Raw genomic sequence first — 23445 nt, forward strand, 5'->3', positions numbered from 1 at the left:
GGCCAGGTCTCCTGTAGCCCGTACCCGACCCTGGGAAGGAACAGGCAGCCTCTGCAGGGTCCACGCATCTGCCTCCTGTTTCGCAGCAGGTGGCCTTGTGCACTTGGGGATAAGGCTGGGTTGTGCATTGGCTGCAGGGTGACCCACTGTGTCTCAGGACCTCAGAATCCACCCCTGCTGGTCACTGGCCAGGGGACTTGAACGATTGCCCGGGCAGGGCCGTGGCGGGAAGGCAGGGGAGCGCCCCAGAAGCGCGCCTGGCCCCGGGAGGGCTGGAAAGCTTCAGCTTTATTGTGCCACCTCCATCTGGGACAGGGCGGGGGTGGTCCTCACACTGGGAACCTGGAGGCCAGCGAGCTTCAGCCTGCGCTTCAGGCCCTCCCCTGGTAGCTGTGCACAGGGCGGAACTAGCCAGTGCCTGAGCCAGCTCCCCTCCTGCAGAGCAGGCCCAGGCCCTGAGTCCCAGGCCCCAGGTGGCCGGTGTCTCTGTAGTCCACACCCGGGGCAGCCCCAGGGGCCAGGGCGGCTCAGCTAGGTCCCTCTCGGCTCAGGCCCCCGCCGTGGCCGATGTGGTACTGTGGATGGCAGCCGGACCAGGACCTGCTCCAGGTTATCTGCCGTGTCCACCACGCGCAGGTGCGGGAGGCCCAGGAAGGCCTCGGCCGAGATGCTTGTCATGTGGAGCCTATTGGCCCTGCATAGAGAGGCAGCCATGAGGGCAGGGGCAGGGGAGGCCACTGTGGCCAGCAGGCCGCCCCGCCCACCAGCCCAGACCTGCACCTGAGGAAGAGGGCGCGCAGGCGGGGCGTGCCCAGGAAGGCCTCGGGGCCCACAGAGCTGATGCGGTTGCCCTGCAGATGCAGCTCCTCCAGGGCCTCTGGCAGGTCGGGGGGCACGAAGGACAGCTCATTGTGGCTCAGGTCCAGCACCTGGAGGTGGGGAGAGAGCACCGTGACCGGTCACCCCAACCTCCACTCCCGGGGGCTCCTCCTCCTCTCCCCCACCCCCATGGTGGCCTGTCCCTTCACTCCATGAAAGTGACCTGAGTCCCTTCCAGGGCAGGCCCTGTTGTCATCCTGGGGGCACAGACAGTTGGGGTTCCCACTCCTGCAGCGAATCCCTGGTGGAGACGGGTGTCCCCATACCCCTCATCACTGCCTAACACTTGGGACTCTGTTGACCTTTCTAACTAGGAGGGGGACAGAAGCCGTGTCCCCTGCCCGGCTGCATCCCCAGTGGGAGGGGAGGGGGCTGGCAAGGACCAGACTTGGGTGGCACAGGGAGGTCCCAGGCTGGGCCTGTCTGACCAGCCCAGGGTCCTTCTGTGGCACCGCAGGACCTTGGAGTGGGGGGGCCCTGGGACAAGCTGGGGGCCCTCTGTGTGGCCGGCCTCCCTGACCTGCAGGGCCTGCAGCTCGTGCCAAGTGCCGGGCCCGATGTCACCCACGCGGAGTCTGTTGTGCGCCAGGCTGAGCTCCCGCAGCTGGTTGAGCCCAGCTAGGAGCTCAGGCTCCAGGGTCCGCAGCTGGTTGCGCTGCAGCCGCAGGGTGTGCAGGGCCACGGGCAGGCCCGCAGGCAGCAGGGTCAACTGGTTGCCTGCCAGGTCCAGGCTGCGCAGGGCGCGCAGCCGGTGGAAGGCCCGGTGGTGCACATGGGCGCTGGCCAGGCGGTTGTAGGCCAGGTTGAGCTCAGTGAGGCCAGGCGTGGCGGCCAGGTCTCGGGCACCCAGCACGGCCACATGGTTGTGAGGCATCACTAGGGCCCGCAGGCGGCGGGGCAGTGCCAGGGGCACGCGGTCCAGCCCGTTGCCGTACAGGTGCAGCGTGTGCAGGCCCCGCAGTGGCCGCAGCGCCCGGGCCGGAAGCCCCGAGGCCCCGAGCGGGTTGTGCTGCAGCAGCAGGTAGCGCAGGCCCTTGGTCCCCCGCAGCCGGGCCGCCTCCACCTGCCGAATGTGGTTTCGTCCCAGGTTCAGGACGACCAGGGCCTGGGGCAGGCCTGTGGGCACCGAGGCCAGCCGGTTGTGGGACAGGTCCAGGTACTCGAGGCTGTGCAGCTTGCTGGTGGGGGAGGGAGGTCAGCCGGCTCTGAGAGGCCCAGTCTCCCATCGGGGGACTGGGGGGTCCTGAGTCAGGTGAGCTCCGACCTCAACTTGGGGGCCAGGTTGAGTGTGGGGGGGAGGCAAACGTGGGGTGCTCAGAGCTGTGCCAGCCTGAGGGTTAGCTGTGGGGGTGACCGGGCAGACTTCTGGGCCTGAGATGGAGCTGGGACGTTAAATCATAAAACCTCAGTGCCGAGGAGCAGGGGACAAGGACCCCTGCCAGGAGCTCCACTGAACCCGGTATACAGTAGGCACTCATCAAATGAGGCCTGGGGAAGCAGTCCTGCAGGGCGGGGGCTGAAGGCTGGAAGTGCTAGCCTCCATGCAGCTGGAAGCTGCACCTCGAGGCTGCACCCGCACCCTCCCCACCTGAAGGTCGTGGCATCCAGGCCGCTGTCCGACAGCAGGTTGTGCTGCAGGTACAGCTCGCGGAGCTGGGTCTGGCGGCTCAGGGCTCCTCGGGGCACCTTGGAGATGAGGTTGTTCTGGGTGAGGGAGAGAATGGGACTCAGGATCTGGGACCCAAGGCTTAGGGGAGCCACGGAAGGCTCTTGAGGAAGGGAGGACCAAGGAGCTCGCCTTCCTGCCACTGGAATTCTGGGGGTCTATTGGGAGGGTGGAAAGCAAGGAGACAAGGACTCCCCCCGAGGAGAGTCGAGGGGGACAGTGGGCCACGAGGCGCAGGGGGGCACCTGCAGGTGGAGCCGCTCCAGCGAGGCGGGCAGGCTGGGCGGCAGGTAGCTGAGCCGGTTGCTGGAGAGGCTGAGGGTGGAGATGGCGTCCGAGCCACGGAAGGCATCAGGGGGCAGGCCCGCGTTGCTCAGCTGGTTGTTGTGGAGGTACACGGACCTGAGGGGAGCCAGGCTGCGGCCACCAGCCCGCCTCGCCACCCGCAGCCCCTGTGGCTCTGCACCCCAGCTCAGGGCCGCCCACAGCACCGGGGAGTGTGAGTGTGTGTGTGGGGGGGAGTGTGTGTGGGAGTGTGAATGGGAGTGTGTGTGAGTGTGTGAATGTGTGTATGTGTGTGTGTGTGTGAGTGCGGGAGTGGGAGTGTATGTGTGTGATTGTGTGTGTGTGTGAGTGTGAGTGTATTGTGTGTGTGAGTGTGTGTGTGTGTGTGTGGATGTGGGGAGAGAGTGTGAGATTGTGATGTGAGTGTGTGGGTGTGAAAGTGGGAGTGAGTGGGTGAGTGGGACTGGGAGTGGGAGTGTGTGTGGGTGGGGGTGAGTGTAAGTGTGCCCTGGCGCCTTTCCCTTGCCCAGAGGCCTCCCCGCAGCTCGAAGGCCCTGGACCCCCAGACCCCCAGTGCAGAGACCTCCCCTGCGACCACCCCCCAGCCCGGGGCAGACCACGCCCCTCGTAGACCACGCCCCTCAGCCCCTCCCAGACAAGCCACGCCCCAGCCCCTCCCAGATCAGGCCACGCCCCTCAGTCCCTCCCAGGGCCAGGGCTACCTCAGTGCAGGCTTCTCCCCAAAGGTGAGCGGGAAGACCTCCACCACTTGGTTGGCAGCCAGGTCGGCGACACGGAGGGAGCGGGGCAGGAACTGGGGGGCTGCCGAGAGCTGCGAGGGCACAGTTGCTGTCCCGGAGCCCCCCAGCCCGCTCTGCCACCCCTGGCTCCCAGGTGCTGTGTGACGCCTCCCAGGTGACACCCTTGCTGGGCTGGCGCTCACCTTGTTGTGGGCCACGTAGATGTGCTGCAGCTGGGTGAGGGACTCGAAGGCTTCGTCAGGCAGGCCTGGGCGGGCGGGGGGGCGGTGAGGGGACCCAGGCTGGGGGGGCAGGCTGGGGGCTGGAGACAGGCGGCTCCCCAGGCACCCGGTCCCCGCCCCCCGCCCCCACTCCGAAGCCGCAGCTGCCCCGGCCCCCAAGTTTCCACCCTGCTCAGCACAGTGCATTTCTGGGAAGTGCCGCAGAGCTGCCCACAGCCCTGGGGGGGCGGGCAGGGGAGGGGCAGCTGCGACCGTGGCCCCACATGCACGGGAGGTGCTGACCCTCGGAGGAGATGAGGTTGTTGTGCAGGTTGAGGGTCCGCAGGCCCCTGAGGCGGGACAGCTCATTGTACGGGAGCTCCTGGAGCTGGTTATTCTGCAGGGGGGGCGTGGACACCGTGACCCCCACGGCCCTTTGCTCAGCCCTGACCCCAAGCCCCCATCAGCCCAAACAAGTCCAGACACCCAGCTCGACACAGTCCACCCCAGTCACCCCATGGCCCTGACCACAAGCCACCTCCAAGGCCCCACTGCCCCACATGGACCACAGACAACCCAGTCCCCTCCAAGATTCGGAACCCCGAAACCTCCCAGATGGGTGCCAGCCTGTCTGGTTGGAACCTGCACTCTGCCACCTCTCTGCCACCTCTCAGTGTCCCTCTTTGGGGCACAAATGCCCCATTTACACCAATTCTTCAAAATCCCACAGCTACCAAGACCTTGACCCCCAACTCCCACCACCCATAATCAGCCCCACATAATCCCCCACCTCTGACCCCAGGCGCCCCACCTCTGAATCCAGGCACCCCACCTCTGACCCCAGCACCCATAACCTCCACCATTGAACGCAAGCCCCAGCCCTCCCTCTCCCAGCGCTCCCACCCCGACCTCCCTCACCTCCGCTGCAGACCCCCGCGGCTCAGCCTCTTCACTGTCGGGGTGCCACTCCTGCAGGTGGCCCCCACACCTCCGCCCGCGGCTTCCCTGTCCCCCGGCTTCTCTTCTCTCTGACCCCTGGGTCCCCACCTCCCCACCTCCGCTCCCTGGGCCCCACCTGCAGGGAGAGGTGCCGAGCGGCCCTGGTGATGTTGTCCGGGAACAGCCGCAGGTCCAGGCCGGCGCAGTCCACCGTGTCATCCCGGGGACAGGAGCAGCGCCAGGGGCAGGCCCGCGGCGGGGGCTGCGAGCTCTCCCCCGGGTGGGGAAAGGTGGGGTCCTCCATGCCAGGGGCGACCGGGGGTCCCAGCAGCAGCAGCAACAGCAGCAAACTCAGCCGCTGGGAGTGGAGGGAGGGGTCAGCGTGGCCCCAGGCCAGTGCGGGTCGCCATGGCGACGGGAGCATCCCCTCATGGGGAGGGACCACCACAGCCAGCGGCAGAGTCTGGAGGCCGGGTCGGCCCCCCTCGGACCCGCCGCACCTTACCATGGCAGCCCCCGCTGGGCCTTCTCGCCCACCCTGAGACCAGGGCTCCTGGTGCCACCGGCAGTCACCCCCTGGAACCTCTGCTGTGACCACTCCCGTCCTCCATCTCCACACGGGCCACCCCCCAGCCTTCTCCCAGGGGCGCAGGGCGGCTGGCCCAGCCCCATCCCGCCCTGGGGAGGGAGGGAGGGCAGGCGGCTGGATGGGGTGGTGAGGACTGGCCAGCCCAGCCCTCGGCCCCCTCGGCCCCCTCCGGCCCCCCTGCCCAGCCACCCAGCTCTGCTTCTGTAACCTCAGCCCGCCTGGGGCTGGGCCGGGAGGAGGAATGTTCGAGGAAACGCTGAGATCGCCCTGTCTGGTATTTGGGCCAACCACAGGGTGGGGGGCGGGAGGCTTTGGGGAGGTACCCGAGAGTCCCCAAGAAGCCAGGCCAGCAGCCAGGGGTCAAGGGGGCCTGGACGGGGCCTGTCAGCCACACACCAGCCTGGGGACCCTTGGCAGGGTCTGCCACCACACCCCCTCCCCCTCCCCTTCCCGCTGCCTTGCTGGCACCCCCTCCCCAGATGGCCACAGGGCGGGAGGGAAATTCCAAGGCAGAGGCAGCGGCGGGTCTGGGAGTGAGCCCAGCGGCCCGACCGGCTTCAGCCTGGACCCACCGCCTCTGGGCCTCAGTGTCCCCCTCTGTAAGTGGGGCGACCGCTGTCCCACCTCCCAGGTGTGGGGCAGAGTTCAGCGAGGTCATCCTGGGTTCCCTTTCTGTCACTGTGACCAGATACCTGAGGCCATCAACGTAAGGGAGAAAAGATGGATTTGGCTCATGGCCTCAGAGTCCGTGGTCACCTCACTCCCTTGCTTTGGGCCTCAAGTGACGCAGAACACCATGGCAGAAGGGACCTGTCAGGAGAAAACAGCTCACCTCCTGGCAGCCAGGGAGCCGAGGGAGAGGAAGTGGCTGGGGACAGGAGAGTCACCAGGAAGCCCCCCCAAGGACCTTCCCTTCCTTTCGCTCCACCTCCTACATTGCCATCACCTCCCTGTCGTCCATTTAGCCATGACCCCCCCTCGGGCTAACCGGAGATCAGAGCCCTCTGAGCCTTCCCAAGAGCCCCACCTCTGACATGGCCACATTAGGGACCCCGTGTTCAGTACCCGAGTCCATGGAGGGCAGTGCCTGAGGGACCCCGGGTTTCCACTCCACCCAGGGTCAGATCCCCAGCAGCTCCACTCACCAGCTGGGCCCGTCAGCTGCCTCGCGCTCCCCAGGGGAGTGGCAGAGTGGTGGACAGGCTGGGACCGGGCATGATGGAGGGGGGCCGCCCAGACGCAGAGCTGGAGACGGGGATGGGTGCATTTGTCTCTGAGGAGGCACCTGGAGGGATGCAGGCGTGATCTGGGGCAGGGAGGGAGCCATCAATGAACAGGGTGTTGCCTGGAACTTTCTAGTTTTAACACTCAGAAATCCTGTGGCCTTATCTTAACCCCAGGGAAGCAGCAACAAGAACCGAGCTGTGAAGTGGCTGGGGACACTCCGGAAGGATGGAGGACCCAAACTGAACTAACTAATGCAAACAGCATTTATTGCCTCATGAATGGAAAGATTGGGGAATATGTCCTTCAGGCTCAGCTGGATCCAGGAGCTCCAACGACATCCTCCTGGTGGATTCTGTCTCCGCCTCTCCACCAGCAGGCTCACCTGTGCAGCGTATTATCCCAGCAGCCAAGTGTGCACAACCCCCGCTTCAGCAGAAGCCCCAAGCTGGAATCTCATTGGCCTAGCTTTGGGCACATGTCCACTGTCACCTCCCTATCATCGCAAAGGATAGAATGTGTGGCCTGGCCAGGGCTCTAACCCCTCCTCCTGTAAATAATGCACCGGCCTTATCTCCCTGCCAGGAACTCTCCTCTCTCCGCCCTGCCCAGCCTGCCCCGCCCTGCCCTGCCCAGTTCCACAGGGACGTTGGTGGAGTACAGTCAACCTCGGTCACCTCACTGTCCAGCACACACCTGCATGATCAACGCTGGGGCTTATGAGGGAACACACGTAGGGTCCGGCTGCATGTGTGAGACGGCTTGTCCGGGCTTGGTCCCCAGGTCAGGGAGGGCTGTGGGGTCAGGGAGACGAGGGACAGTTGAGGGAACACCGTGGGTACTAGTGTCGCAATCTCATCTCAGGCTTGGTCGCAGGAAGTAGGAGGCACAGGCTGATGTGCCCACAGTGGATCCAACCTCAAGAGAGAGAGGCTGAGGCCGGGCTCCCTCATCAGCCTTCATCTAGATCTGATTCACAAATTACTGCTAGTTCACTGGACATGTGGCTTCTTGGGTTAAAGGACATTTCCCACCCTCCTTTATAGCTAAATGTCACCATACAACCAAGTTCTAGCTAACAGGGTAGAAGCATAAGTGATTTGAGGAAAAAAGAGGGTGCCTTTCTACTTTGTGCTATTGGAATGTAAATGTAATGGCTGGAATTCAGCAGTCATTTTGACATCACACCACCTTGAGAATAGAGGCCTGGAATGGCGGGGTCCCAGAGTAGAAGCAGTCTGAGTCCTGCGTGCCACAGAAGGCCTGGGCACCTCTGGACTAGTGCAACATCAGTTTATGAGTCACGTATACTCAGAGGACCCTCCCCCACACACACACCATGAGGAGGCCACAGGAGTGCACCTGGGAGAGTGGGTAAGCAGGGCCTGTGGGGTCTGTAGTGACCAAAGGCCGAGGTGAATCTGGTTCCTACAGGAAGGGATCATTGACATGTTCAAATAATTTCACAGGTTGGAGAAAGTGGAACCTTTTGGGTTGAGGACGAGGTGGGAGGCCACTTGGTCCAGCGGAGAGGGACAGGGGCCAGGATGGAGTCTTTCCTGCTGCGGGGTTCGAGGGGCTGGCATGGAGCTTCGGGCTGATCATTAAGCCAGCCTTCATGGTCGGAGTGAGGGAGACAGGGACTCGTCCTGTTTTGGATTCTGTCTCTCCCGTCAGTCTTCGGAGCAGCCTGTTGGGCCTCTGGGGATTCAGCCAACCAAGCAGCAGAAATGTCGGGCAGGAGACCGTGTCTGCACTGAGAGGGCGCAGGCAGGGCGCAGACTTCCTTGTCACGTCTCGGGAAGGTGTGACGACTTCACACAGAGTATCCCGAGTCACCTACGGTTGGCTGAAGCACCTCTATCTCTTGGCAGCAGGGGGTGGGGGGGTGGGACCCGGGGCCCTGCGCATCCTAGGCGAGCACCCGGCCACGGAGCTGCACCCTGAGCCCTTCTTACTTCATTTTGAGACACGGTCTCGCTGACTTGCCCGGGCTGGCCTCACACTTGTGATCCTCCTTCCTCTGCCTCCTGTGTTGCTGGGGTCACAGGTGTGTGCCACTGGGCCCGGCTTGGTGGCTGCACTGCGGGGCGCTGGCCAGGGTGACCTCCCACACAGAGCACACGGCACACTGAACAGCTCACGCCCGGAGTCAGGGAGCACAGAGAGACAGGGTCCAGAGGCCCCTCCAGGCGCGTGTCCCCCCGTGGCCTAAGACCCCCCACTAAGCCCTGCACCTGGAGACTCCTCTGCCTCCAATGATATAGCAGCTTGGGGACCAAACTGTGACACGTGGACCTGCGGCCCACTGTCCGTTTACACCGTGGTATGAGCCTCTAGGGTGCTGCCAGGGTCCCCATCTGGAGCGTTCCCTAGAAGCTCAGGTGCTGGAAGCGTCCTGGTCACTAGGTCTATGGGCAGGAGCCGCCTGGCCCGGCACAGGGCAGTTCCTGACCCAGTGTTTTCAACTTGAGGTTAGCTGCACCTGGAGATGCGGCGCCCTGGAACCAGCAGCTGCCTCCAGATGCGGGGACACAGAGATGGGGGCTTTGGCTCCCGCGGTTACGGAGCCGAGAACCCTCGCGATGGGCTGCCTGCAAACTGGGGATCAGGAAAGCCGGAGGTGCAGATGAACGGGGGTCCCCAGACCTGAGAGTGGGAGGGGTCGGACAGTGAGAAGTGTCCCCTGTGGGATCGAAGGCACCAGATCTAAGAAGGCCGACCTTGCCCAGAGGTGCCTGCCCCCGCTCCGGCAGAGAGTGTGCATCTGGACTCCCTCGGCCCCGGGGCCATCCTGCCCCAGCCCACCCAGCAATGCCCACGCACTTTGGGTCAGCTCCTCCGCCTGTGTTTTCCCCCTCTGCCTGGGACAGAGACGTTCAGCTTGGATTTAGGACACACCCGGTCAATCCAGGATAATCCCACCTCAAGATCCTTAACTTAATTACATCTGCAAACACCCTTTTTCACATTCACAGGCTCTGGGGGTGAGAACATCTACCTATCCTTTCTTCTTTTTTAAATCTTTTTAAAAAATATTTATTTTTTAGCTTTAGGTGGACACAATATCTTTATTTTATTTGTATGTGGTGCTGAGGATCGAACCCAGTGCCTCATGCATGCCAGGCAAGCGCGCTATTACTTGAGCCAAAACCCCAGCCCCTCTTTTTTTTGTTTTGTTTTGTTTTTTATTTATTTATTTTTTTAGAGAGAGTGAGAGAGGAGAGAGAGAGAGAGAGAGAGAGAGAGAGAGAGAGAGAGAGAGAGAGAGAGAGAGAATTTTTAATGTTTTTTTTTAGTTCTCGGCGGACACAACATCTTTGTTGGTATGTGGTGCTGAGGATCGAACCCCGGCCGCATGCATGCCAGGCGAGCGCGCTACCGCTTGAGCCACATCCCCAGCCCCCCCAGCTCCTCTTTTTTTAATCTTAAAAATTTGAGACAAGGTCTCAGTTAGTTGCTGAGGCTGGCCTCAAACTGGTGCTCCTCCTGCCTCAGCCTCCCGAGTGACCGAGATGACAGGTACTCACCATCACACCTGGCTTCTACCTTTTGGTGGGCCACCATTCAAATCTTGTATGGACTAATGTGAGTAGGGTGAATCTTGGTTACAGAGTGAAAGTGACAATATTTATCATTTCCATACATTAAAAAAATATATAGAATACACAAATGTTAAGCCAGGTATGGTGGCCTGCACCTACAGTAGTCTCCGCTACTGGGGAGGCTGAGGCAGAAGGATTGGAAGATGGAGGCCAGCCTGGGCAACATAATGAGATCTTGTCTCCAAAAGCCAAAAAACAAAACAAAACAAAACCCTAAAATACACGGATGGGCTCTCTGGGGGGAACAGCTGTTGGAGCCAGAAGTAGGTGGGGTTTCTCACCGTCTTTGTAAATCTGTGGAATTAAAATAAACTTTATTGAAATATAAATGACAACCTATGGGATGAAGTCTTTTTTTTTTTTTTTAGTTGTCAATGGACCTTTTAGATGTTAATGGGCCTTTATGGCGTTCATTTATTTACATGTGGTGCTGAGAATCGAACCCAGGGCCTCACACGGGCCAGGCAGGTGCTCTGCCCCTGGGGGTGGCCTGAAAGCTTGGCAGTACCCCTTTGTCACCCCACCCCATGCCCTGAACCCCAGGCAACCTCGGGTCTCTTCCTGTCATTGTAGATTACGTTGCATTTTCTAGACATTCACATAAATGGAATCACAGTGGTTTTCTGGTTTTACTTTTTATGCTGAGAATGAAACCCAAGGCCTCGTGGGTGCTGGGTGAGCTCTCTACCACCCAGGGATACCCCCAGCCTGAGGGTGGGATTTTTGGTGTCTGGATTTTTCCACTGAGGGGAGAGATTTTGGGTGCCAATTTCATTCTTTTTTTTTTTTTCCCTTAATTTTCTCTATTGTTCTAGTTGGCTATACATGCCAGTAGAACCCCGGAGCGGAGCACAATTTCTCATTCTTCTGGCTGCACATGATGTGGACCCCTGGCCCCGGCCACAGTTCCATATGCACAGAGGGTGCTAACGGGGATTCAACCTGGGGTCCTTCCTGCCCCAGCCCCCTCCCTTCACTCCCCTCGCCTACAGTGACTGGGCCTCTCCCGTGCCCCCCGTGCCCCCCGTGCCCCCCACGCCCCCCGCACCCCCCACGCCGTGCATCAGCGTCCACACAAGTGGGGAGACATTCGCTTTTGTTTTGCAGGAACTGGCTGATCCTCTTAGCATGATATTCTCCAGCTCCATCCATTGACTGGTTCATCTTTTTTTTTTTTTTTAGGATTTATTTTTTAGTTGTCTCGTTGGACACAATAAACACCTTTATTTTATTTCCTTACTTTCCCGTGGTGCTGAGGATGGAACCCAGGCCTGGCCCGAGCTGGGGGGCCTCTGTCGCCCAGCCTCAGCCCCAGCCCCAGGTGTGTTGTTCTTTACTGTTCCGCTTCGGTGTGTGAAGGCACCGCCCCGTGTGTCCATCTCTTGTTGATGGACTTCTAGGGTGTCTCCCACATTGGGTTATCACAAATACAGTGGCCATGAACGACTGTGTACAAATCTTTGAGTAAATATGATTTTTTTTTTTAGAAAAAATTCCTCTCGGGCTGGATCTCGTGGGGAGTCTCCCTGTAACTCCAAGTGGACCCTGATTCTCCAGCCAGCCTTCCACGGCCCCACCTGGCCACCTGGCCAAGAGGGCTGTGCGCTCTTTTTCCTTTCAACCATTCTCCGGGGTGTGCTGTGGTATCTCCATGTGGCTTTATTTGCATTTTCTTAATGACAAACAATGCTGAACATCTTTTTGTGTGTTTATTAGCTTTGTATAGGTCTTCTCTTCCCATATGAACACAACACTAAGTAAAAAGTCAATGATTAGCTGGGCGTGGTGGTGCACACCTTGATCCCAGCAACTTGGGAGGCTGAGGCAGGAGGATTGCACGTTCAAAGCCAGCCTCAGCAGTTTAGCAAGTGCCCTAAGCAACTCAGTGAGACCCTGTCTCTAAATAAAATATTAAAAAGGGCTGGGGTGGGTGGCTCAGTGGTTAAGCACCCAGGGTTCAGTCCCTGGTACAAAAAAAAAAAAAAAAAAAAAAAAGATTGCACCTGTTATGATTGCTGTTATTATTATTTTTTTTAATGAAAAGAAATAACATGTATGGGCAAGGACGTGGAGAAATCGGGGCCACTGTGCAGAACTGGCCGGAATATTATGTACGGTCACAAAACATTTTATAAAAGGTGATGAGATATTTTTACTAGAAACAGGCAGACAATGAAGTTTTCAGTACATCTTGCTCCAGGGGATGCGGATCTCTCGTCTTCTGCGCACTTCCTTTGCATATCGCTTTCCTTTGCTCACAGTAATTAACAGCAGCTCAAATGAGGGGGGTGTTTGCAGGAAAGTCCTGGGGGCCGGTGGGAGCTCACCCCCTCAGGGACCTGGTCTCCTTCCCTCTCCCTGGGGGCACTGCTGTCCCTGAGGAGAGTTCCACGTCCCCCTGATCCACTCCCAGCAGCAGGAAAGGAGGTCCTCGTCCCCTTACAAACATGCTCTTTTGGGTATTGGGGGTTCTTTTCTTTTTTGTACCAGGGACTGAACCCAGGAGCGCTTAACCACGGAGCCACATCCCAGCCTTTTTGTATTTTATTTAGAGACGGGTCTCACTGAGTGGCTTAGGGCCTCACTAAATTGCTGAGGCTGGCTCTCAACTTGCAATCCTCCTGCCTCAGCCTCCCAAGCTGCTGGGATACGTCCTGCCCCCCAGTGGGTATCAAACCCAGGGCCTGGGGCTGGGGCTGGGCTCAGCGGGGAAGCTCTTGTGTAGCACAGGTATCGTGTCCGGGCTGGGGATGTGGCTCAAGCGGTAGCGCGCTCGCCTGGCATGTGTGCGGCCCGGGTTCGATCCTCAGCACCACATACCAACAAAGATGTTGTGTCCGCCGAGAACTAAAAATAAAATATTAATCTCTCTCTCTCTCCTCGCCTCTCTCTCTCTCTCTTTAAAAAAAAAAAAAAAGGTATCGTGTCCATAAATAGTGTGCCTTGTGCTGCCTGGCCAGGCCCCCCCACTGAGCCGCTCACAGTCTGGTTTACTTTCTCTGGGGACAGTGTCTTGGGAGCGGCTCAGGCTTGTGAACTGGCTTTTGCCACATGAACAGCTGGATCCCAGGCTGTGACTCCACCCGGATCACACAGTGAGGGACAGGAAAACAGGTTCAGTAAGGCCGAGGCGTAGCAGGTTGGGACGGAGGAGCTGGGCTGTTTCTGGAAGTGCTGTCGAGGAATGGCCGACCCAAGGGAGGGAAGGCCCCAGACCCAGGACATCAGAGTAGAGGAAGGGAAAATATGGACTGTCCACGCTGCTGACTGCCAGGAAGGCTGTGGCATGACGTGCCAGGTGAAGACAAGATTCCGTTACTGATTTTTTCTTTCCTTTTTTTTCCTGTAGTGAGCATGGAACCCAGGGAGGCTGCACCACCAAGCTGCATCACCAGCCCTTTTTGATTTTTACCTAGAGACAAGGCCTCACCAAGTTGCTGAGGCTGGCCTCAAACTTTCGATCCTCCTGCCTCAGCCTCCCCAGTCACTGGGATTACAGGCGTGCTCCCCTGCACCTGGCCTGTGGCTAGTTTTTCCAACAGGAGGACCCAGAACAGGGCAGCATGGGCAGCTGGGGACACCAAGAGGACCGAATCAGGCCCTTTTGTGCTCAGAGCCTGCAGTCTCTGGGCTGGGGATGTGGCTCAGTGACACAGCACTTGGCTGGCATCCACAGGCCCTGGGTTCAAACCCCCGTACGGCGGGGGTGGGGGTGGGGGAAGCCAGTGGTCTCTGATGTCGGTAGAAAATTTAATTTCTAGTTCCATTGACTTGTCTCATCCCGTCTCGAGTCTGTTTTCCGCGTATGGCTTGTGTCGTGTGAGTCAAGTGTGGTCTGAACGCGCACACGCGCACTTGTGTGACCTGTACACGTGCTTGTTGACAGCGGGGCCGAGGGTTGTCTTCTGGAATGTGACGCATGCTCAGAACAAGGGGGAGGGTCATCAGTGATAAAGTTGTGCTCTGTTGTCCCTGAAAAAGAGGGAGAGAAATGAGAGAGAGAGAGAGAGAGAGAGAGAGAGAGAGAGGCTCCCCAGGGACCGTGACCTTCAGCATAGGGGACCACTTCTGCAGGAGAAGGAAGGCCTGAGAGGCCAGCATGGGTGGCAGGCCTGGCCCTGGCATCCGAGTACAGAGACCCTTATACTAGAGATCTAAAGACTTATAGGTTTTAAGCTATAATCCAAATAAGCAAGAAATATTGAATAAAATGTGCTCTGTTGAGATGTCCCAGTGGCCATGTGCACCCCTCGAACCCAGATCTTGATTTCTAACTACCATTCTCCAATGGAAGGAATTGGGGGTCCTTGGAGAACTGGTTAATCCCAGGTATATTCTCTGTCTATCGAGGACCTGGCTTCGTGATTTCTAGATGGTCCCATCTTCACATGGTAGAACGCTCCGATGAGCTCCCTCCAACTCCTGTTACAAGTGCCCCGACAAAGTTCATTTTCTGTTACTGTAACAGAATAACTTAGACCAGATGGTTTATAAAGAAAAATGGTTCATTTTAGCTCACAGTTCTGGAGTCGGGAAATCTGAGACTGGGCAGCTTCATTGGCTCAGGTTCTGGTGAGGGTCACACGTGAAACCAATCGACGGTTGAAGGTAGAAGGATAGGACCCTGAGAGTAGAAGAGGGAACAAGGGGACCAGACTCCTGCAACCTCTAACCGTTCCTGCAAGAAAAACATTCATCCTTCAGGAAGGTGGGGCCTGTGCAGCTGCCATCCTCTTGGAGGCCCTTGGCCTGTCGCTGCCCCTCCGGTAGGGACGAAGCCTCCACCACGTGAGTGTTGGTGGGAATCAGCCATCTTCACTCTGAGCAGGTCTGATGGCATCCAAAGGCCCCACCTCCTCACCCCCTCACCTTGGGGACAGGATTGCTTTCCTTTTCTTTCTTGGCTGGAGATGGAACCCACGGCCTTACACGGGCTGAGCAAGTGCTCCACCCCAAGCTGCGCCCAACCCCAGGGGTTGGGGCTTCATTAGATGAAGTTTGGGATGGAGTGATCACATATTTATCCCACAGGAAGAGCTGAGGTTTTTTTTTTTCTTGTACTGTGTGTTGAGCCCAGAGATGGTCTACCACTGAGCTAAATCCCCCGGTCCCATTTATTCACTTATTTATTTGTTGCTGAGGGTCTTGCTAAGTTGCCAGGCTGGCCTCGAACCTGTGGTCCTCCTGGCTCAGCCTCCCCGTCGCTGGGATTACAGGTGTGAGCCACCTAGGTGTGACCGTCCCACAGGATGGAGCCTCCACGGGACCGGGGGCTGGAGCTCGGACACTAGTCCGGGGTGTGCAGAGAAGCATGCCCGGGTTCCCCGGGTCCCTCACACTGGATGGTGGACTAGGAGGGGGAAGAGGAGAGAGGAGGACCGTGGGGCGGAGCCTCCACCCTGGCGGGGAGCTCAGCTACCTTCTAAATTAGAACGTGTTCGGGGGACCTAATGATGGTGTGTGGAGGAAGGAAAGAGGCAACGTGTATTTTTTTTGAACTTTTAATTTTGAGATAATTTTAGACTTACAGAAACTTGCAAAAATAATACAGAGACTTCGTGGGTACTCTGCATCCAGCATAAACATGGGGTGTCCGGTTATTAAAACCAGGAAGTAAGTGCCACATAATACTATTAACTAAACTGCTCTGCGTGTTTTGATTTTGGAGGCTGGGGCTGGGGCTCAGTGGCAGAGCGCTCGCTCGTCTAGCTCGTGTGAGGCCCTGGGTCGATCCTCAGCACCACATAAAAGTAAATAAGTAAAGGCTGTGCTCTATGTGTGTAATGTGAATTATAAGGCATTCCTCTGTCATATATGACAAATCAGAATAAATAAATACATAAATAAAGGCACTGTGTACACCTTTAAAAAAATTAAAAAAAAACGTCTCCGTGTTTGCTGCTGGGGTTCCTTTTTCTGGTCGAGGATCTCATTGAGGGCCTCACATACCCTCCATCCTGGTCTCCTCCAGTTTATGACACTTTCTCAGAGTTTGCTTGACTTCTACGACAGTGACTCTTTAGACAGTCATTGTGTTCGTTTCCCATGGCTGCCACAGACTGCCTGGCTTGCAATAATAGAAATTTATTCTCTCTTGGTTCTGGAGTCCAAAAAATCTGAAATCAGGGTATTTGGTTCTGTCCTTGCAGAGACTCTAGGGAAGAATCCTTTCCATGCCTTTTCCCCAGATTCTGGCATGTTAGTCAGCTTTCTGTGAGTATAACAAAACACCTGAAATAATCAACTTATAAAGAGAAAAGGTCTGTCTTGGCTCACCATTTAGGAGCTTCCAGTCCATAATTAATTAATTAACTAACTGGCCTCACTGTTGGGGCTGTGGCAGCCAGTGCGTCAAGGTGGGAAACATAACTGATCTTCTCATCCAGGAAGCAAAAGGCAGAGAGGGGCTGGGGTCCCGGTCTGCCCTTTGAGGGCTCAACCCCAAGGACCTAAGGGCCTCCCCGTAGGTCCCACCTCTCTTCTCCTTTTTTCCTTGATGCATTCTGATTACACAGGACAGTCGGAGTCGCTGTCACATAGTCTTACGTTCCCCACCACTTACAGTTTCCGCCACCTCCCTGTAGTGCCACCCCGGGGACCACCCCTCGTTCCTGAGCTCCAAGATCCCACATCCATCTCCGCCTTCCTCCTCCACGGCCATCCCCCTGTGTTTGTGTCCTGTCTATTATGTTCTTGTTGTAGAGACACCAGGCCATGGAGGAGGAGAAGGCACTGATGAGGCACTGACCCCCTTGGTGGGTGGGTGTGGGCCCCCGGAAGGCTGCCTAGGGACTTTACCAGCCCGCGATGGTGTGTCTCTGTGGAGAAGCTCCCGGTGGAGATGCTGGGTCCGGCCGGGTGAAGACCACGTGCAGAGAGGTCTGACAGCATCAAGCGCTGATGGCCACGTGGGCAGCGGAACCCAGAGTGTCAGACATCGTCACAGGTGTGACCACTCCGGCACCTACCAGTCATTCCATTTCATGAATGTGCCCGGGACAAACATGCTCGGATGCCCTGGGAGATAGGAGATGGAATATTCTAGAAGCATTTATCATGAGAACCTCCAGCCTCTCCTTCTTACTCTTTTCTCCCCCCTCACCCTCTCTTTCTTCTGCAGAGCTTTACCACTGATCTTTGTCCCCGTCCCTGTGACAGTCTTCAAACATGGGATCTCCACCTGTCCTTCCACAGGACAGCAGGTAAGCACAACACTGCACGTTTACTGTGTGGTCGTGAAAGGGGGTGAACTGTGGCTCTGTGCGGGGTGGACGGACCACAGCAGTGTACCGTTCAGTGGGGACAGGAGGTCCCCGGAGAGGGTGGCTGTCCAGAAGCCCTTAATGCAAAAACACAGAACAGGCAGATAAATAATAGATCGTAAGAGATGGGAACATATGGAAACGACAGAACAGAATTCAGGAACGTGAACACTTTCAGGGGCTTTGGAGAAAATCATGTCTTCAAAGATACCGGAAATGTTTTTTTGTTTTAGACGGGTTTTTCATGGTTTGTGTAATGCCTGGGACAGACTGTGATATCCAATATATTATAACAATATCTAACAATATCCCGTATCCTATGTTTTTTTACAGTGTGCCTTGCCATTTCCGCATCAAGAAGTGGACTATGGCTGGGCGCGGTGGCACACACCTGGGATCCCTGTGCCTTGGGAGGCTGAGGCAGGAGGATCTTGGGTTCAAAGCCAGCCTCCGTGAGACCCTGTCTCTAAATAAAATACAAAATAGGGCTGGGGATGTGGCTCCGTGGATGAGTGCCCCTGAGTTCAATCCCAGGTGAGAGAGAGAGAGAGAGAGAGCAGATTCTGTGGGCTGGGTACAGCTCAGCAGTGGAGTATCCCTCTGGCCTGTGCAAATCCCCAGGTTCCATTCCACCTGGATCTTTGGGATTAATTCACTCAATAGAGTTTGCTGGACATAAAATGTGATTTCTTTCTTCCTCCCTCCCTTCCCCTACTCCCCTTCCTTTCTCCCCCCCCCTCCTTCCTTTCTTTCCTCTTCTTTTTCCTTTTTGCAACACTGGAAGGAGTAGGATTTATTAAACCACGAAAGACAGGAACAGAGCTGTCACAGGGGCGAGAGGGAGCCCCAGGGGATTTCCTGTAAGGTGCATGTCTGAGCCCCAGTCCTGCGAGGTGACATGGATTCCTTCTTGTTCTCACTCGGGGACCTGAGTCGCCATGCTGTCAGGAAGCCCAAGAGAACTGGAGAGGCCACTCAGCCCCAGCTGAAGTCCCCGCCAAAAGCCGGCGGGTGAGTGACTCCGGCCACTGCAAGTGTCTGGCTGTAACTGTGTGACAAATACAGAGTGAGAGCCACCAACGGAGCCCTCAGCTCCTGGTCAACCTTGGGAGCACGAGAGGTGATTGGGATACGCGATTCCATGAGGTCCTCGACGCTCGCCTGCATCCTGCCCGGGTGGTGGAAGTGGGGTCCCCCCCACCCCGTGGAATGGGCCGGTTGAGGAATAAAAGCTAAAAAGCCGCACCACACAGAAAGTAGTTTCAAAAGCGGGACGGCAGGCCGAGCAGACAGAGGCAGCTTCTAGCCTCTGGCCAAAATGGAGCCCGCTCCGGCTTTATTTATACTGGGAAACATCAAGGACCTTCCATGGGACGTTCTTCACCAAAAAAGGTTAAACTGGGTCCTCCGTCCGACACGTCTCGCCCATCTCCAGAGCCACCGTGAGGGATCTTCCTGGCAGAGTGGAGATAAAGGTCATGTGTATTGGGCAATCTCTTGCCTTGGGAGAGCCACGGATAGTCCCCAAGGCCAACCTAGAGCTCCCTGGCTTCCTGCGAGAGGAGACCCTCGGGTAACTCAACCTGCAACGGTTTGAAGCACGGTTTTTCTACTTAGTGCCGGTGTGAAAGTGAGAGGCATTCAGTAGGAAGATCTACTTGCAGTTCTGAATCCTGAGCTCTTCCTAGGCCAGCCATGTGTGATTTAATCCTGTCTGGTAGCGCTGGGCGGTGGCAGTGACCACAGCTTCCCGTCAGCCCACTCTGCAGTGTACTAAGCGAGGATGGGTGATAGGTCAGCCGTCTTAAGTGTGCTATGGTGTGGGCCTCAGTGTCCTTCAGAGGCCCACGTGTTGACCTTGGTTGCCAACCTGTGGTGCTACTGTGAGGTGGTGGTGTGATGGGAGGAAGTTAGGTCATCAGGTTCATGCCCTTGAAGGACGTATCGGGACCCCAGCCCCTTCCTTCATCTTTGCTTTCCAGTGACCATAAAATGAGCAGCTTCCTTGGACACGTGTTTCCCCCCATGACATACTGGGTTGCCACAGGCCCCAAGATACAGGGCCAAGTGACCATGGACCGAAACATCTGAAGCTATGACCCAATATAAGCCTTTTTTCCTTCTAAGCTATTTATCTCATGTATTTTGTCACAGCAACAGAAAGCTGCCTAACACAAAGTGCATTTTCCACTTGCAGTATATTAAATTTACTATGGGTTGATCTGGACCTAACCCCAAGGAGTATTTGTACTCTTTACAAATTTACCCCACAGTAAATTTGGGGCTGTTTGTTATCCAGCCATGAGGTGAAAGGAAGTCTCTTCCACTGGGTGAGAGGAGGTGGGCTCTGGAAAGGGATGAAGGGGGCCCCTGTGAAGCCCCTGTGAGGATCCCTCATTCTAGGTAAGGAGGTCACTGATCAAGAGGACTTGTGACTGCCCAGGGACGAGCGGTTTGGCTGTAGTGTTGGGAAGTCACTTGGCCTGGGTTGTACGTGCTCAGGGGAAGGCTTTGTTCCCCAAGGACCTAGGGTCTGCAGGAGGAGGGGAATCTCCTGAAGACCTTGTGATGTTGAATAAGAAACCGTGGCTCCTCCCTAAGTTTCCTGGAACACGGCAACTGAAACCCGCGGAATCTTTGAAGTGGTAAGTGTCCTTTAGAAGATGATTGATGGCTGGGGACTCCTGGACAACCTCAAGGTAGGGGACTCGTTGCCAGGAAAGCCAAACATGTGATCAGACCACAGAACTTGGTCAGTTCTGCCCCCAACCTCGGTAGAAAGAAGAAGGGCTGAAATCCATCCCAAGGGCCAACAATTTAATCCGTCACGCCCTGCAGCGAGGTCTCCACCAACCCCACGAGGACAGAATTGGGAGATGACGTATATGGAGGGGCTGGGAAGGTGCCCCAAGGAGGCGTGGGAGTACCCCTTCCCACACCCCTTGCTGTTTTCATCCATTTTTTTAAAATTTTTGCTGTTATAACCAAATACCTGAGACTGGATGGCTTATAAGGAGTAGAAATCCATTGCAGACCCACTGGAATGCTGGGAAATCCAAGATGGAGAAAGACCTCTTGTGATGACCTCCTTGTCATGTCAGGACACGGCAGAATTCATCACATGGGAAAGAGGGAGGGGAAGAGAGGGCGGGGTAGAGGGGAAAGAGAGAGAAGAAAAGGTCCAAATTATCCTTTATTAGAACCCACTCTCCTCATAAGGAACAGTGATGGTTGGGATCTGGAATGATCCCTTTCAACATGAAAAGTTGAACATGAGGGTCCAGAGGTGAGGCTTTGAGGCAATGCTTAGCCCTTGAGGGCTCCGACCTCATCCGCAGCTTAATCTATTTGACAGACTCGTAACTGAATTTATTCACTGATAGCTGAAGGACCTAGTTGGAGCAAGTTGGGGGGCTTTCCCTGGAAGGATTTATTTTCTGGTGTGTCTCCCTACCTTCTCTCTCCTTCTCTCCTTCCCTCTCTCCTCCCCAGCTGCCATGAGCTAAAATAAATCTTCCTCTTCCAAGTTTTCTTGTTGTGTCTTTTGGTTGCAATGTTGAAAAACTGACCAACATTTACTCGCTCACGAGGGCAGAGCCCTTACGAGCTCATCACCTCTTAAAGGTCCCGTCTCCCAACATTGTTGTTCTGGGGGTTAAGTTTCCAACATATGAACTTTGGGGAACACATACAAACCCTGGCACTTGCCATACGCATGTCTTCCATCTGATGGTTTCTGGGCTGTACCCTCATAATAAACTCATCATAGTAAGAAAAGCCCTTTCCAGAGGAAGGGGCTGTGGGGACCTCAGGAAAGGGTTTTACTTATTAAGATGGGCTGGTTGGTCAGAAGCACAGGTATCCAAGTATTCTGGCAATTAGCATCTGAGATGGGGGCAGCCTCCTGGGGCTGAGCCCTCCACCTGTGGGATCTAATGCTGTCTCTGGGTAGATGATATCAGAATTGAATTAAATCCAGAGAATCAAAGAATTACTTGGTCTGTGCTATGTTTGCCTGTGGTTTGAGTGTGCCCCAAGGCCCCATGTGTTGAAATTTAATCCCCACTGTGAGGTGTTAAAAGGGCAGTAACTTAATCTGACTATGGTGTTTAGAGCTGGGGTCTTAGGAGGAGATTAGGACTAGATTTGCTCATTAGACTGGAACCACCATGATTGACTCTGGTGGCCTCATAAGAACAGAGATACTAGAACACACATACACACGCTGTGTGATGTCCAGCACGGCCCAGAGACTCTACCAACAAGAAGGCCACTGCCAGATGCGGGTCCTTGAATCTCTAGAACTGTGAGCTTAATAAATAAGCCTCTTTTCTTCATAAAGCTACCAAGCCTCAGACATTTCCTTATAGTATTGTAAAATAGACTACTAATTCAGTATGTGAGAACCACCTCATCCCCCTCACCACATTTAAAATTAGAATTAAAGTACTGACAGCGATGTGAGTATATAGAGAAAAATATTTTTATTTTTTCCACATACATTTCCAACAGCCTTGGCCCAAACTGGCTTCTCCCTAGTCTCCCTTGGTCTGAAAATGGCACCGTCATTTTGCTAAATATTTCACCCAGTTGCTAAAGTCACCTTTGCCATTTCTTTCTTGAAGTGATGGGTGGAACCTGGGGTCTCCCCCATGCCAAGCAAGCACTTGACCTCTGTGTACATCCCTAGTGCCACCTGCCCCCCCCCCCTTTTTGAGACAGGTTCTCTCTAAGTTACCCAGGCTGGCCTTGAACTTGTGATCCTCCTGCCTCAGCCTTCTGAGTCACTAGGATTACCGGTTTGTGCCACTCTGCCCAGATCTCTGCCACTCTTGAAACCTGTTATTTTGAAATCATTTTCGTTGTACAGAATATTTGCAAAGCCAGAGCAGAATTCTGGTAAACTCTTGGCTGTTCCAGAACAGCCCAGTCCTAGTGCATGAGGACCTGCCCCAAGGGGCTGTGAGACCAGAGGAGGGGGCAGACAGATCCAGGACGGCAGAGTGCCTTTTGCTGAGCACGACCTGACAGAAGTATGGGGGAGCAAGACCTGTTGGCTCCCTGAAATTTGGATCAGGAAGAGGGGCATGTTTATGGGCTAGGACGAGAGTGACTTCCTCCTGGCTGGCGTGACCCTGGCTTATCTTAAGCTGATATTAAAGAGTCCAGGGTGTCCCTGGAGCCAGGTCCAGCTGTCCAGCTGCGCACACCACACTGATGGCTTGGTCTGTTGGAATTTCCCAGGAAACTCTGCAGGAAACACCACCTTGGGTTACTCTGGGGCATCATGGCGGCTACAGCTCAAGCTGGCTGTGGTCATGCCAAGCTGCCCACATGGCGACCCAGTCTCTCCACTTGTGAACACACAGCATGACCAGGGCACATTCGTGACAACGAAGAGATGAACAAGTGTTGGTGTGACCCTATTCACTAAACTACAGGCTTACCCTGGATGTCACCAGATCTCCCTCTGACGGCCTTTTCTTCTGGTCTAGAATTCCATCCAGAACACCGCGTAGTCATCACGCGTCCTAGTGCCCTTCGTTTGGTGATGGTTTCCAGCTCTTTTTAAAAATTTCTTAGGCCCTTCACGCCTTGGAAGTTACTGCTTGTGCATTTTATAGAATGTTCCTCAGTTTGGGGCGAACATCTGATGTTTTCTCATGGTTGCGCTGATGTTATAGATTTCGGAGACACTATCAGGCGGGTAGAATGTCCTCCTAGGCTGGCACAGTGGTGACTTGAGAGGCCGAGGTAGGAGGATCACTGGAGCCCAGGGGTTTGGGGACAGCCTGAGCAACTTAGAGAGACCTTGTCTCTTCAGAAAGACAAAGAAAGGGGGGAAGGAGAGGAAGAAAGAGAAGGAAAGAAGAGAAAAGAAAGTCCCCTTCATGTGATGCTATCGGGAGTCCATGACACCAACGTGACACTGTTGTTTTTGACCTTGACCATTTGATTAAGGTGCGTCTGCCAGGCTTCCCCACTACCCAGCTGCTTTCCCCCCTTCTACGTGTTATTCCTCAGAAGCGGGTGGC

At 55.9% G+C, this 23445-nt stretch overlaps 1 protein-coding gene across 4 annotated transcripts; it reads right to left on the bottom strand.

Annotated features, from left to right (window-relative positions):
• Nucleotides 1–98: 98 nt before the first annotated feature.
• On the bottom strand, nt 99–5490 carry PODNL1 (podocan like 1). Of its 4 annotated transcripts, XM_081287748.1 has the most exons (10): nt 5236–5490; nt 4867–5088; nt 4095–4188; nt 3774–3838; nt 3553–3662; nt 2791–2947; nt 2468–2583; nt 1400–2057; nt 781–929; nt 99–694 (listed from the first exon to the last, which is right to left on the bottom strand). In XM_081287748.1, exons 1-10 carry the CDS (start codon nt 5236–5238, stop codon nt 532–534), a joined length of 1737 nt encoding a protein of 578 aa, XP_081143874.1. In that variant the 5' UTR covers nt 5239–5490; the 3' UTR covers nt 99–531. The 4 variants fall into 4 exon arrangements, with proteins under 4 accessions (XP_081143874.1, XP_081143872.1, XP_081143873.1 ...); XM_081287746.1 differs by having other exon boundaries at nt 3553–3838; XM_081287747.1 differs by lacking the exon at nt 5236–5490 and having other exon boundaries at nt 99–685; nt 3774–4188; nt 4867–5081.
• Between the last annotated feature and the right edge of the window lie 17955 nt (nt 5491–23445).

Source organism: Spermophilus citellus (genome assembly GCF_964194105.1).
Source record: "Spermophilus citellus genome assembly, chromosome: 3".
Lineage (NCBI taxonomy): Eukaryota > Metazoa > Chordata > Mammalia > Rodentia > Sciuridae > Spermophilus > Spermophilus citellus.

Excerpts from the sequence above, each read along its gene's own strand:
- PODNL1 (XM_081287745.1), bottom strand. The coding sequence starts at position 4,949 with ATGACACGGTGGACTGCGCCGGCCTGGACCTGCGGCTGTTCCCGGACA. Across the intron at positions 2,948-3,552 it reads GGGGAGAAGCCTGCACTGAG|GTCCGTGTACCTCCACAACA; the intron begins GTAGCCCTGGCC and ends GGCTCCCCTCAG. Across the intron at positions 695-780 it reads CTGCGCGCCCTCTTCCTCAG|GGCCAATAGGCTCCACATGA; the intron begins GTGCAGGTCTGG and ends CTCTCTATGCAG.